The sequence below is a fragment of the Centroberyx affinis genome, unplaced genomic scaffold, assembly GCF_046629955.1.
Source record: "Centroberyx affinis isolate AG114_WGS23_722 - 3 ecotype Tasmania unplaced genomic scaffold, CSIRO-AGI_Caff_v1 ptg008368l_1, whole genome shotgun sequence".
NCBI classification, from domain to species: Eukaryota; Metazoa; Chordata; class Actinopteri; order Beryciformes; family Berycidae; genus Centroberyx; species Centroberyx affinis.
The window spans coordinates 200,062-213,081 of record NW_027284157.1 but is presented as its reverse complement, the minus strand read 5'-3'; the positions used below and the strand labels follow the sequence as shown (position 1 = coordinate 213,081).

General features: G+C 44.2%; 1 protein-coding gene across 1 annotated transcript in view; it reads right to left on the bottom strand.

Moving 5' to 3' along the window:
• Nucleotides 1-4,196: 4,196 nt before the first annotated feature.
• LOC139640114 (acid-sensing ion channel 2-like) overlaps nt 4,197-13,020 on the bottom strand; it is a gene marked incomplete at its 3' end in the record, with an annotated part of 60,809 nt that continues 51,985 nt past the window's right edge. Inside the window, exon 2 of the mRNA XM_071514282.1 lies at nt 4,197-4,347. Coding sequence (XP_071370383.1) covers nt 4,197-4,347 — 151 coding nt within the window. The remainder of the gene's footprint in view (nt 4,348-13,020) is intronic.

Sequence of the window (13,020 nt, the reverse complement as noted above, 5' to 3'; positions counted from 1 at the left end):
CGCCCACCATCACTGTTGGTGAGCTGTTAAAAATATTGTTGGTAGGTAAGCAGGTAATTAGTTGCCTGGGAATTCTCTGAAATGCCAGTCTTTCAAGTTTGGTTTCTGATGTACATGAACGTTGAATTGATCCAAAACAAAACTCTCTGATCTGCATGATCAAAAAGTTTGTCTCCGATTCAAGAAGAAACTTGAATGTCAGCAGAGCTTCACAGGCTGAAATGTGTTTGAAAGGGTTTACTCTCTGCTGCAAACATTTTGTAGCTATGCTGCTGAAGGAAAACATGTGGTGCTGAGTGTGTAAACAGTCTACTTTGATCAAGCCTGCTTGACAAATTTGTGATCGGGGAGCCCTGACAAATACTGTGGCTCAGAGTCTGTCTCACATTGAAACTTCACATGACTTTTCAGAAGGGGTCAATATATACAGCAGCAACTGAAATAAATTCACACTCGAGCTGTCAGACTGTTTGAAAGGCAACTTTATAGGTGCAGACAGAGAAAAATTAGGAGAGGGAAAAAAAGCAATTTTTAATTAATTTTAAATTACCATTCTCTTTGTGAACTTCAGGATAAATCCATCATGATTCTAAAGTTGTCGGCAATATGCTAAGCATTTCTGATGTGAGCAACAACACAAAGAGGAGTGTGTGTGTGGGACTGGAGCCCAGAGAGGCCAAGGCCAACATGCTTTCACCAGATATGGCAGCAGGCATCTGTAGTGCCGGGGGTTACACCCCTCCAGCTGTGCTACAAATATGTTGCCATCTAGCTAATGGAACTGAAGGGAAGAAATGTGGTCCAACTCGGGGGCAAACAAAGGTCTGAATGACTGAACAGAGTCCCAATCACCTGATTACTTTGATTTCCCCCTGCCCCCCCGTATATATTTGCACTTGACAGAAAATCTCCCAGACAGCATTTATGAGGGACACATACAAACCATTTATTATTTCCATCACTGAGCAATCAGTTTGGTCAGCAACGCTGTGAGGGGAAAGCTGGGTTTCTAGGCAACAAGCTATCTATTTTCTCCCAGCACTCAAGCACACATCTGACTGGTTCATTTTTCATACTGGAAAACATTATTTTTTTGTTTGCCCATCATGATAAACAGAGGAGGAGAATCTCAGGAGAGACCAGAACCAATGAGACCAGAATCTCTTTCTGGTCTCATTGATCAAGGTGAGAAATCCAAATAAATAAAAAATCTGATCAAGTTGGGCTGTTTGCTGATCTACAGCAGGGATCAGCTGACAGCAACCTTTCCATCCTATCCTGGCAGGTTAGAAGGAACTCCTGCTCTAAAAAGTATAGATCCAGGAAGAGCAGACATGGCAGGAAGCCGGTGAAACACGGCGGCTCGCTGCCCTACAGCTCCCAGGACTGAGCACAGTGCTAATCGGACCTCAGAGAATATGGCCTTGACTGACTGCTGGCCTTTAGATGGTGGCCACAGGAGGGGGAGAATGAGAAGCTGTGGGGTCCTGAGGGAGGAAAGATAATAGGTGGGTTAAGACGGCAGAGAGAGTCCTTGTATGTGTCCATTATGTCTGTACAGTGCAGAGAACCTCGCTCTGTGAGGAAGCACTGTGCCTCCTGCTGGGGCTGACTCAGCTTGTAGTGTGGGATAATTAATCCATGGAGGGATAAACAAGGGCGCCGGGGTCCTTAGCCTGCTGGGAGGAGAAGCTCCGCATGCTGTCGGGGTGGTGGCTCGAGTACTGCCTGCTCAAAAGCGAATAAAACCGTCAAAGGCAGGGAGCAGACGAGGACAGGTACCGCGGGCCCTGCCGCCCACGCAAGAACATGAGGGGAATTGATGGGACGTGGTGGACATAACGTCTTGATGATAGATCTCCTTTAAAGCAGAGCCCAGAGTAAATAATGTCCATCTGCTGGGCTGCCCATAGCTTGGCTGGCTGCTCTGGAAACTCCCCTGTCTGCACTTCCACTCTGGTTCAGACGTGAGCCAGCCATTCAATGAGCTTCATTGTGAAACCACTCAGGCAGCCGGCCCTCTAAAAACACTCAATCTGAACCGCTAACAAGACCTGAAATATGCACATCGGTATGGGGGATAATATAAGGCTGTATTTCTTTATCATAAACATTAGCAGAGAACCTCCAACGCTCAGAATATCATTTTAATAAAGACCTCTGTAAGACGAGCAAACAGGTTTTGAACGTTTTTCGAATATGCATTATTATCTCTGGTTGAGAAGTCGACATTTTCTAGGTAGAAAGAATGAGAAAATATCATCACAGCCAGTCAGAATTGGGTGTGCAGCACAATCACATTTTAGGCATTTAGTTGATGCTGTTACTCAGAGCGACTTACAATGAATACAACAGCAGAATAAGCTTACATTCCTAGATCCCCAACGTGACAAGCAGTGCTTGAAGTGGATTACAAAAGGTGCAGGTGCTCTACAAATCAGCCTTTCAGTGTGTGCGTGAGCAAACCTTTGGGTATTAAGCTTATTACTACTTATTACTTTTCCTGTAATAAAAAGGACATGGATTTCAAATAGCAATTGTTAACTAAAGCAAACTAACAAGGTTTCATAAGATTTCAGCATTTGAAACGTCATCTCCTGTAACTGTGAACGGTTTTGGACAGCTTGGTTTTGCTTTAAGATTCAATAGGAGTTTTTGGGTGTGAAGTGATCCCATCAAGAGGACACTGAGTCATTGCTGTGTTCATCACAGCGGAATGAAGTAATGTAAATGAAAAACATTCATGGCCCAACAGCTCAGTGAGGGGGTTACAATAGGGAAAATAAAGTTGCCAAGTTAGTAATCTGTTTTAAATGCCTGGAAGAATAAATGGAGTTTTAAAGAAGCTAAGAAGAGATATGACAATAATCTGTGTATTCATTATCATTTTATCATATTCTTCTTGTTTCCTTTGTTTATCTATTTTTTTCCCTTCTATACCCTATATTTTCTTTGGCAACACAGATGTATTTTTATAGCGGGGGGGTGCTGAGCAAGAGGCTCAAGGGAGTACAAGCAGTATAACGACAAGCGACGGTACGCAATTAAAAGACTCGTATGGCATGGAGTGCCGCTCTGCTTACAACCGAGCAACAATAAGGAGTGCAAGGCGCAGGTCATGGTGCTCTGACAATAGATGTTACTGAATATTCATGTGACCCTGGAATGATTATGTAAGCTATAGAGACATACTGGGAAAAGGAATAGAGAAATAAGAGCCAAGGACAGAACAGTTTTTCATTGTTGAAATCATTCCTTAACCAACATACTGTATTTGCAAAGACGCTATTTTTGTCAATAACGACCGGCATTCTTGGTCAAGTTAGTAAATAGGCCCAGCATCAGTGTAACTAAATAACGTCAGAGCGGCCGGATACGTCGGTCACTAGTGATTGGTTTGGGAAAATCAATAACCCCCCCCCCAGACAGAAAACGGCTAACATGGAAGCAATGCAGGGTGCGAACTACAGGGGAGCCAGGGAGAGCTTGGTTCCCCTTAATAAGACATGAGCTCCCCTGAAAACATGATTTGTGAAATTTTGGGGGGTCTCTAAAATATTGACAATATGCTATTTTTGCCATGCATTTCTATTTTTCTGTATCCTCATCATCATGGATCATGCATAAAATTACACTATTATTGATGTATGATTCATGCATGAGGGTGATTCATCACTAATTCACTTTAATAAAGATACCAGCATGCATGCTATTCTTGCCATCACCATCGAAGCGTGGCGGCGCAATATCAAACTTCACTCACTTTAACTCAAAGATCAGAAAAAAAAAACCTTTCTTAGTCCCACTCAGTCTGCGTGCCAAATCGCTCATGATGTGTGTGTTGTTATAGGCTGGCTTGTTGATACGTGACGCATTTGATGTCTTAATTGTACTGAGAAATTATTGTGCTCATCTGTATGTGATGGGTAACTTTCTCGCCGTTGTTGATGAGGACTCGATCCCTTGTAGGCAGCCTGGCGTGCTTTGTTTTTGATTTAATGCTCATACATTTGTGTGTTTATAGGCTTCTGTGATTATGAAAACCTTTCAGAACGCACTGGATGAATTCAAAAATGAGTGGTTGTCAAGCTAAAAGCGAGGCTGCTTTTGTTGATTACTGAAAAGGTGACATTGGGGAGATATCCACAGTTTTCACCTGACAGTGACGACTGCAAAGAGTGAAGATATCAGCCTACCTGTGTCTCCCCACACTGGCAGGTACTCGTCCTGCTGGATGTCCAGCATGATCTCCAGGCCGTTTCCCGTCCCTCCCTTCATGGTGGTGCGGAGCGTCTTCCCCTCCTCCGCAGCATTGAACATGTAGCACTTCCCATACCTGGTGAATACCTGAGGAGGAAGAGAGAGAGAGAGAGAGAGAGAGAGAGAGAGAGAGAGAGAGAGAGAGAGACAGAGAGAGAGAGAGAGAGAGAAGTAATGACTCATTAACACTGGCTCACAGACACACAAATACACAGTGTAAAAGAGAAGTTAGATACAGTAGATACACTTGCTAATTGCACATTGATGGAGCTAATCCACTACCAGGGGACAGTTGTTTTTTTTTAGCCCAGAGCATAAATTTAGAAATCGTCAGCCTGAACTTGTATGATAATGACTCTAAAGTCCTGTGGTCAAAATAGGAACTAACCAACACGAGGTGTTCCACATTTTGAGGTGTCATGAGTTTCATATTGTCCCTTGATAACCAATCAAAACAGCACACCACCAGCAAAACATTACCCTACAATTACAAAGATAGAGGCATCATTGTGTTTTTTATTTTCTTTTGTTTAACTCGTTTAGACTTCTAAAGTGTTGCACTGTGGGCAATTGAGGGGACAAATCCTATTATTTCAGAGTAATGGTCCATGAGTGTGCACCCTCCCTTCCTGCACACCGCACACACACATACACACACACAGACACACACACACACACACACACACACAGCCATGATAGGTACAGGCGTTACTGTGTAAGTGTGTGTGAGTGTGGCAGTGTGAAGGACAGGTCTGGTAATAAACACAACCTGCCAGAGAAGCACTCTCCTTCATCCTTGAATCCTGTCTGTCTCTGTCTGCAGCAGCCCCCAGCCTGTATAGCTCTTATTAGGTAAAGGCAAGCAATTTTAGAGCCTGAAGAAACGAACAAGCAAGCGGAAAACCAGAGGCAATTTCCCATGTAATCACTTAAAAGCTGTGCGCAAACTACCATTACGAGCATAGAATTGTAGGGGGCCTCATGTAAGAAACTTTCCATTCCTTCCATGCTGTGTGTACTTAATACAGTGGCACACGCCTTTTAGAGGACTGTGAGTAAACTGTGAGGAGAGTGATTTCCTCTTCCACGAATGCCTCTAAGCTATCCCTCTCCATAGCCACCACCTCGCCAACAGCCACCAAAATGGCTTTGAGACAGCAGCTTATTTTGGGAGAAGTGCATGTGTGTGTGTGTGTACAACACATGCAAACATGTAAATGAGATTGCAGTTATGAGGTCCCCACTCATGAATAATAATCACCATAACAACCATCTCCTTCAGTGCCACAGTGACTGATTGAGTGGGAGTGACTGATGGAATACTGTTTGATTATTAAGCCCAAGAGTAGCAATGCTTTCCGGACCTCGTGATCGGGGGCTATCAGCAAAATTAAAATCTAAACATCAATATGTTGCTCTCATATGAGTTATGGGCGTCCCGGTAATTTACACAGGCAGCTATCGGAGAAGAAATTGGTGTCTCTGCCTCTTCTATGATGGATTGTGCGATTGTTGAACGTCGGCGCAAAATGTTGAGTCGAGAAATAAGCTCTTTCTCTTCAATTCTGAGGGACTGACACCAAAACCTGCCGTTTACTCATGATGTTTTAGATGGATGAAACTTTTTCTCCTATTAAACTCTATTAAACCACGTAGTCAACGTTTGGCCACTTATCCACAGGAACAAGAAAAATAAACCGACAAACAACAAAATGGGCCCAGAAACGTCACAATTACGTTGTTTTTGTTAACAGTGTTAAAGTAAAGCACGCTTGTGACTTGGCCCTCCTTTATTGACACTGGCCATCTCCCCTGGGTGTTATATTGACATGATTGATCGCCAAGCCAATGCTGTACTGTCTCAGAGAGCGTATGGATAGGAAGAATATGAAGTACCACATTAGGGGTTCATTCTCCTCTGTAATGCAGCTGCTCCCAACAGATATGAATCTACACAAAATAAATGACACACAAGGAATTGCCAGAGCACAGTGAACAGGACAGAAGATAAATATTCACAGAGTTATCACTCCTGGTTTGCAGGTACGAGATGTGGCTGTTTTTTTGTAGAGGGTGACAAACACACAGACGACAGAGAAGCACCGGAGACGTCCGTTGTTGGATGGCAACCACCACCACGTGGTGGTTGCCATCCAAAATCCACCAGTCATTTCTCAGTGTCATTGGGTGTCTGCTGAAGCCCGACGCGCTAAGCACAACCTTATTGCGCAGAACTCAGTTTCATTAGCAGCTACAGTATGTTGACATGGTGTTAAGCTGCTCCGCATTACCTTGATTTCACCTGAATGAAGCATTTCCTAATGATGCCTCAGATGAGCTTCATTTAAGCAGCTGTCCAAAAAACCCTCCAGAGATTGAAGTGTTCCATTTAACCCTCAGTGGTTAATTGGGCAGATAGCATTAAACTTAATTACCCGACAGTCATTTGGTATTCCATCGCATAGCTGTGTATCCGTATGTGCAGGCGTGTGTGAAGAAGACGAAGATCGGACGGAAAATTCCTCTGCTGACTGCCGTTTTGTCACTTTCTGTGCAATTGGTTCCTGAGTCTGTCTGCTGTCAACATCTCTCTCTCTCTCTCTCTCTCTCTCTCTCTCACTACCTGCTACCTTTCTTATATAGGGGAGAATTGCTCTCTGGGGGAGGTTGCTACAACCGCTTTCCCTCCTTTTTTAAGGACTGATGATGTTTGACAGACAGAACCAGGACCAGGTCAACACCCCATTAGATTTAAGCCAGACAGAGATGCTCCTTTTCAGCCACTGGATGACAAAGATGCTAACAAAATCCTGACAATAGGGTTCTGTTATTTTGCAAATGCTCCCCTCTGACCCTGTCTCCCCTCTCCTTTTACAAGCTCTCTCCCTCTCTTTCTCACGTCTGTCCTGATCTGCTGCCTCAGGTAGAGCTGTCACAGGGAAGAAGGTAATGAGTTCTCAAACCTTTCCAGAAATGTAAGATACCGCTGGAAACACTTCTCCGCCTGAAAAATGTGTAACGGTAAAGAGATACTTATCAATGCTCATTTACCAAGAGGATTGCTTCTGAGAAACAGCAAGTAGATAATATTGACTATCGCTGCCTGTGTTCTGAAGTTTGTCCCACCTTGTCGTCTGTCAATAAAGCGCGAAGTTGCTTGTGATAAGAGAAGCCATGCTCCATGATAACCTATGCTCAGGTGGGGCTGGATCAATGAAAGTGAGCCAATACAGATTTTCTACTATCATTTGTTATTATTGTTATTATGTCTCTCTATTGTGAAGTTGAAAAGAAAGAAAGTATAGATAACCTATTTTGAAAGAAAACAAGTTAAGAAAAGCCAACTTTTTTCTTTCATGATAGCACTGTCCACGCTGCTGTCTGCTGTTGTTGCTGTTTAATTCTGAACATTAAATGTCTGTTGATTGAGCCAGTGTGTGAAATGTCAGAGGAGTCAAACTCAGTTGCTGTCAATATCACATTAACTTACTCTATCCAGGCTAAAGGTCCGTGAGCGGACCTGCAAGGGAGAGCACGCTCGGCTCAGCTGCCAATTAAAATGCCTTTCGACCAACAAAACACGTCTCATTAGTATTCACAAGTGAGAGTGTGAATGTCTGGAAGCCCAGAGCTGCAAAACATGGCATGACCTAGCCTGTGCACAGCACAGTACCTCCCACAGAGTAGAAGTCAAAGATGACATGGCCATTAACGTATATTTCTGTCATGATGAAAGGTCAGTTGTTAGCGCCAGACACCCACAAATCAGATTCCAAAACATGCCTGCTCCTAATGCAGAGGTTAAGATCTGTATGGCCAGATGAATGGAGAAAAACTGTGCTCTTGAACTGGAAATATTTTAATAGCTGTATCTCTGAATATCTGACTGCCTCTGGAGTAGTCTCTAAGGTCCTTATGCTAGACTCTCACAGACCAATACCATTTAGAATTTATCTAGCATTTTCCCCCCACAATTCATCCTATTTTGTTATCGCTGCTTTGCGAATGGCTTGCTGTCGATCTCCTGCCAACAAACTGACAGATTATCTTCAGAATAAAGGGGTGCTATCTTTTCTTTATTTTGTGTTTCCATTCCCCTCGGCCCTCTGTTTATCTCCTTCTGTCCATGTGGCGTCTGTCCATTCAGTCCAAGCCATCAAAAGGCCCTGAAGTGCATACCATATTTATAAAGGCCCTAATTTTTTTTGATGGGGTCGCCATGGAGACTGTGGCAGACAGAAGTCCGAGCCAGGAAGTCAGTCCATGCTCACCTTCATCTTCCACCTTCAGCATTACTGACACAGCAAAGCCATATCTTCCAATTGAGAAGTATAGTGCTGCCACATCTCCCGTGTTAATCCCTGTTCAAACACTGTGCATCTTTTCCATTATTCCAATTGATTCATGTTGATAAGGCCGGGGCATTTCCTGCTCAAGAGAAAATAAATCTACAAACGGAAAGACACAATGATCAGCCTTTTGCACTCTCAAGGCAATCCTATGGCCCGCCAGTCCTGCTCTGTATTAGATGCAGCGTCCCGAACAGCTTGTTCAGGTACTGTACGCTGACTATGCCATCACTATCTGTCAGTTGGGGTATTCATGCGTCATGATGAAGCACCGACATTCCTATTCACAAAACTAAAGGACGAGGACTCATTTTTGCTGGATGACACTCCACTGTCACCCCTCTTGTATTTTTCCATTACCGAATAAGCAGGTAATAAGACACTTCCCTCGCTCTTCCCGTTTGCTTTGCTGGCAGGCCAGAGCAGAAAGTGGAAAGCGTCGAAGAGCAAATTGAAATGTTAAGCATAACAGTCAGCCAACCAGTTTTATTAGCACTCACTCAGGTGCTCCAAGTTTCAAGGTTATATCATGTTCGCATAAGCAGTCTATTGTGACGTGGCGTTGTTGTTCGACAAATCAATATCCATTATGGGAGAATTTAGCGAGCATTTCATGGTAAACCAAAGCAGCAACGCAGCTCGGGGGGGTTAGGAGAGAGAGAAAGAGAGAGGCCTTTGATCCTCGGGGCTTACGGAGAGGGGGAGAGAGGAATAAAGTTTATGAAAAAGGTCTTTGAGTTGCAAGATGTGCACTTTCTCCCCTGCCTTCTCGGCAGCGGTGGCAGCAGTTTAAGTGGTTGTACTGCCGTGAGGATAAATAATGCAGAGGGCTGCTGCGTTAGCGACACGCTGGCACTGAGTACGGGGAAGGAGGGGTTTAAACACACACACACACACACACACACACACACACACGGCTGCCTCTCTCGTCATGATGGCTTTATGCATGCCACTCCCCTACCTGCACACCAAGCTAGCTCCCTGTGCAACTTTAACACCCCCATACCCGATCATATTTCATGTCACATTAAACAAATGTTGCCTTTTATGTGACGTGTTGGGAATTTTATGGAACATATATATCATTGCACCCAAATGTAATTTACCATGCCAGTCAATAATATTTTATGTTACAAGACAGCGCATAAGTGAGGGAGGGTTGTGATAGGACACAAAGGATTGCAGTCGCTGCTGTCAGCATGATATTTATGCTCTTGGGGAGGAGGGAAAAAGGAGGGTGAAAGATGAAGGGGGGGAACATAGAAAGAAAGCGAGAGAGATAAAGAAAGAGAGGAGGGGAACGGAAAAACAGCGAGGAAATAATAGGGAAGGGCAAGACAAACGGAAAAGCAAGACTAACGCCTCTCTGGAGTGAGAAAGTGGATTAAATCCCTGTGGCTGAACTCTGACCATAGTTATTGTCTTGAGCGTGGATTGTGTGCTGAGGAATCCTGCGGCTTAATGGAGTTAACACCGAGGGGGTCATGGAGACTGAGTGGCTTTCACTTCTGCTGGGAGGACCTCATCGATTAACATGCTGCTTGTGGATGGGCTGTTGTTCTATTCAGCAAAGCCTCACATTCTGATTTCCTATTTGCTTCACTAGCACAGTACCCCATATCCAAGATTAACTCCCCATCCACATCTAACTGCTTTCATCCCTTGCCCTTTAAATATCCTCTATAATGAAAACAGCCTGAACTGGATATGAACCAAAGTTTTCCAGCTTTCAAGTGCGTGAGTCTGGAGGCTCATTGATTTTGGTTTAAAATCAGTGCAACTTTTCAATTTATTCTCTTGTGTTTCAAGAGAAACCTATTATAAGAGACTGGGTAGTGGAGAAGCTGGGAGGATCAGCCCACCACCTGACTGGAGTCGTGTGGTGCAATCCATCATCATATACAGAGGCTCCTGGTTGGCCAGTATGATAAGGCCAAACTATCAGCTCCAATGGTGCCTTAAAGCCAAAAGTCAAGTCAAGCTTGAAATTGTTCCCTCTAGTTTGTAGGTAAAAAAAAGAAAAACAACACGTCAGCCTCCTCCTTATTCAATAGTCTGGACGTTGAAAGTTTGGTCGATAAGCTCACCAGTCCATAGCTCCAACAGGAATATGTCTACATAGAAGATAGAAAAAAGGTGTATTTACTTTGCAGGAGCCTGTGCCCTGTGCCACAGCATTCCCCTACCTATTAGAGAGTGGACTCCTCAAGGTCCTCAAGTTCAGCCGACATGCCAGCAAGACATCAAATAAAAGAAAAAGTTACTTTGGGTCAAACATCCTGCACTCCCCGAATACTGATTGAATTGCTCTCCCTCCCTCCCTCCCTCCCTCCACCCTGTCTTCTCACAGGTGCAGAAAAATAAAAGTATTAAAATGACATGTTCTGTTCTCGCTCTCCGTCTCTCCCAGGTCCATGTCTGTCAGTCCTGTCAGTGTGCGGAAGGCGTCCAGATATAGCGACGGACTACAGCCGTCACCCGGGGCTCATCAATCACATCACACACACCCAGTCATTATTTTTAATAAGTCACCCCTCGCTGAGGCCGGTGGGGCTCCGCCTCACCTGTCACCACCTCCCCGTCTCTGCTGGGCCTGATGCAAGGCAGAGTAATGGGCCAGGGGTGGAGGACCTGTGGCAGCTCCTAATCACTGACAGGAAACCAGCTCATCTGACTGGATGACATGTCTTGTCTCCCTCTCAGCGGCCTGTGGAAAGGATGTTGGCTCTGTAGAGCTGTTGAGACCCGCTTCTTACACTGCCATGATTACTACCATTATTACCCACATCCTCGTCCCCAATAGGCCATCTCTGAGAGGCCGTTGACCTCCCACAGCTTCAGGAATGTCAAGAAGTATCATCCAAGAGATGCTTGTTGCTCTATTAACAGACTGCACTTATGGTTCTGTTGACTTTTATCTACACACCGGCTCTTATCTCTGCCAGATACCGTCGATATATCAAAGCCAAGAACATGGTGGAGCTTCCTCAAACACTGATATGATCAATACCAGCAGCAAAGACCCATTATCCCTTAATATCCAATGAGGCTTGCAGGGGAGTTTCCAAAGAAAGAGTAAGAGGTCGATGACAAAGAGCCCATTATCACAATGAATATTTAATGCAGCAGTAACTACAGCGCAGGGCTTAAAGCAAAAAAACATTCTGAGCCTGAAATGTTCCTGACTGATGTGGGGGGGGGTGGGGGGGGGGGGTAGTCAGCACACTACACTTATTTCTCTATTTCTCTATAAAACTAGTCCAACAACAAGAACAACGAAAACAATTGACACATTTCTGTGCTGAATGAATGAATATTCAACACACAGCATTATTAATCTATAAACCTAGTGCAATAAGGATAACTGTGGAGCCCCCCAGGGGTCACCTGGTACCAAAAAAAATGATGCGGAAATCAGTGGGCACAGTTTTCTTACAATTTACTCCTAAACCGTGCCCACGGATTAGTAAACCATGCGCACAGATTTGTAATATCTACGTTGATAACATCAAAAAGGGATTTTTAGGCCTATATACAGTGAGCCAGAGCCATTACACACAGCTTGGCATACATATAGTGAGCTGTAATAGCCATTAGGCACCTAGACCATATGAACCATAACCATTGATTAATCACATCAGTAGGTCTAATTTATGATCCGATGTGTGTTTTGGTGACAATATGAAACCCATTTACTCCTATAAATCATGATTGCAGAAAAAGCATGTTAATTAAATTTTATATGCAACTCTGTGGGCTGCTGTGGTGTCCCTGTTTGACATTATCAATATACATATTGCAAATCCGTGTGCACGGTCTACTAATCCGCAGGCATGGTTTTGGACTCTGTGCGCACTGATTACTAATTTGAGGGCACGGTTTACTAATCCATGCGCATGGTTTACTATTCCGTGCGCATGGAGCCATGCACGGTTTACCAAGCCCTGCTACAGCGGGTTCAGTCAGGGGGAGCTTGCATACACACTCTCAACCGAGAAACACACTTGTTCTGGACTATGTGGGTTGGTAAACAAACATGAATTCAATAACACACCGAGCTGAATGGTTGCCCACTGTTCACATTAATGATGAGGACAGATTGTGCTTCACATTGACTCGTTCAGGCCTGGCAGCACTACCTTATGCTTAATGGCATTATTGGTACTCACTCCATGCTCCGACCCAGCCGTTCTCACTCAGTATGCTGTATTGAGTGTCTGCAACCACACATCCAGACAATTGGACAGATAGGTACATCCCTACTGAGTTTAACTGGCTGCATCAAATACTCCTTTTAAAGGTTCAAATCCATGTTTCGAAGCAAGGCCCTGTGGCTCTTAGTATGTGAAAGTGACTGTGTGTGAAATGCCTCACAAAGAGCCAGATGAACAAATGCATGAAATCAACCAGC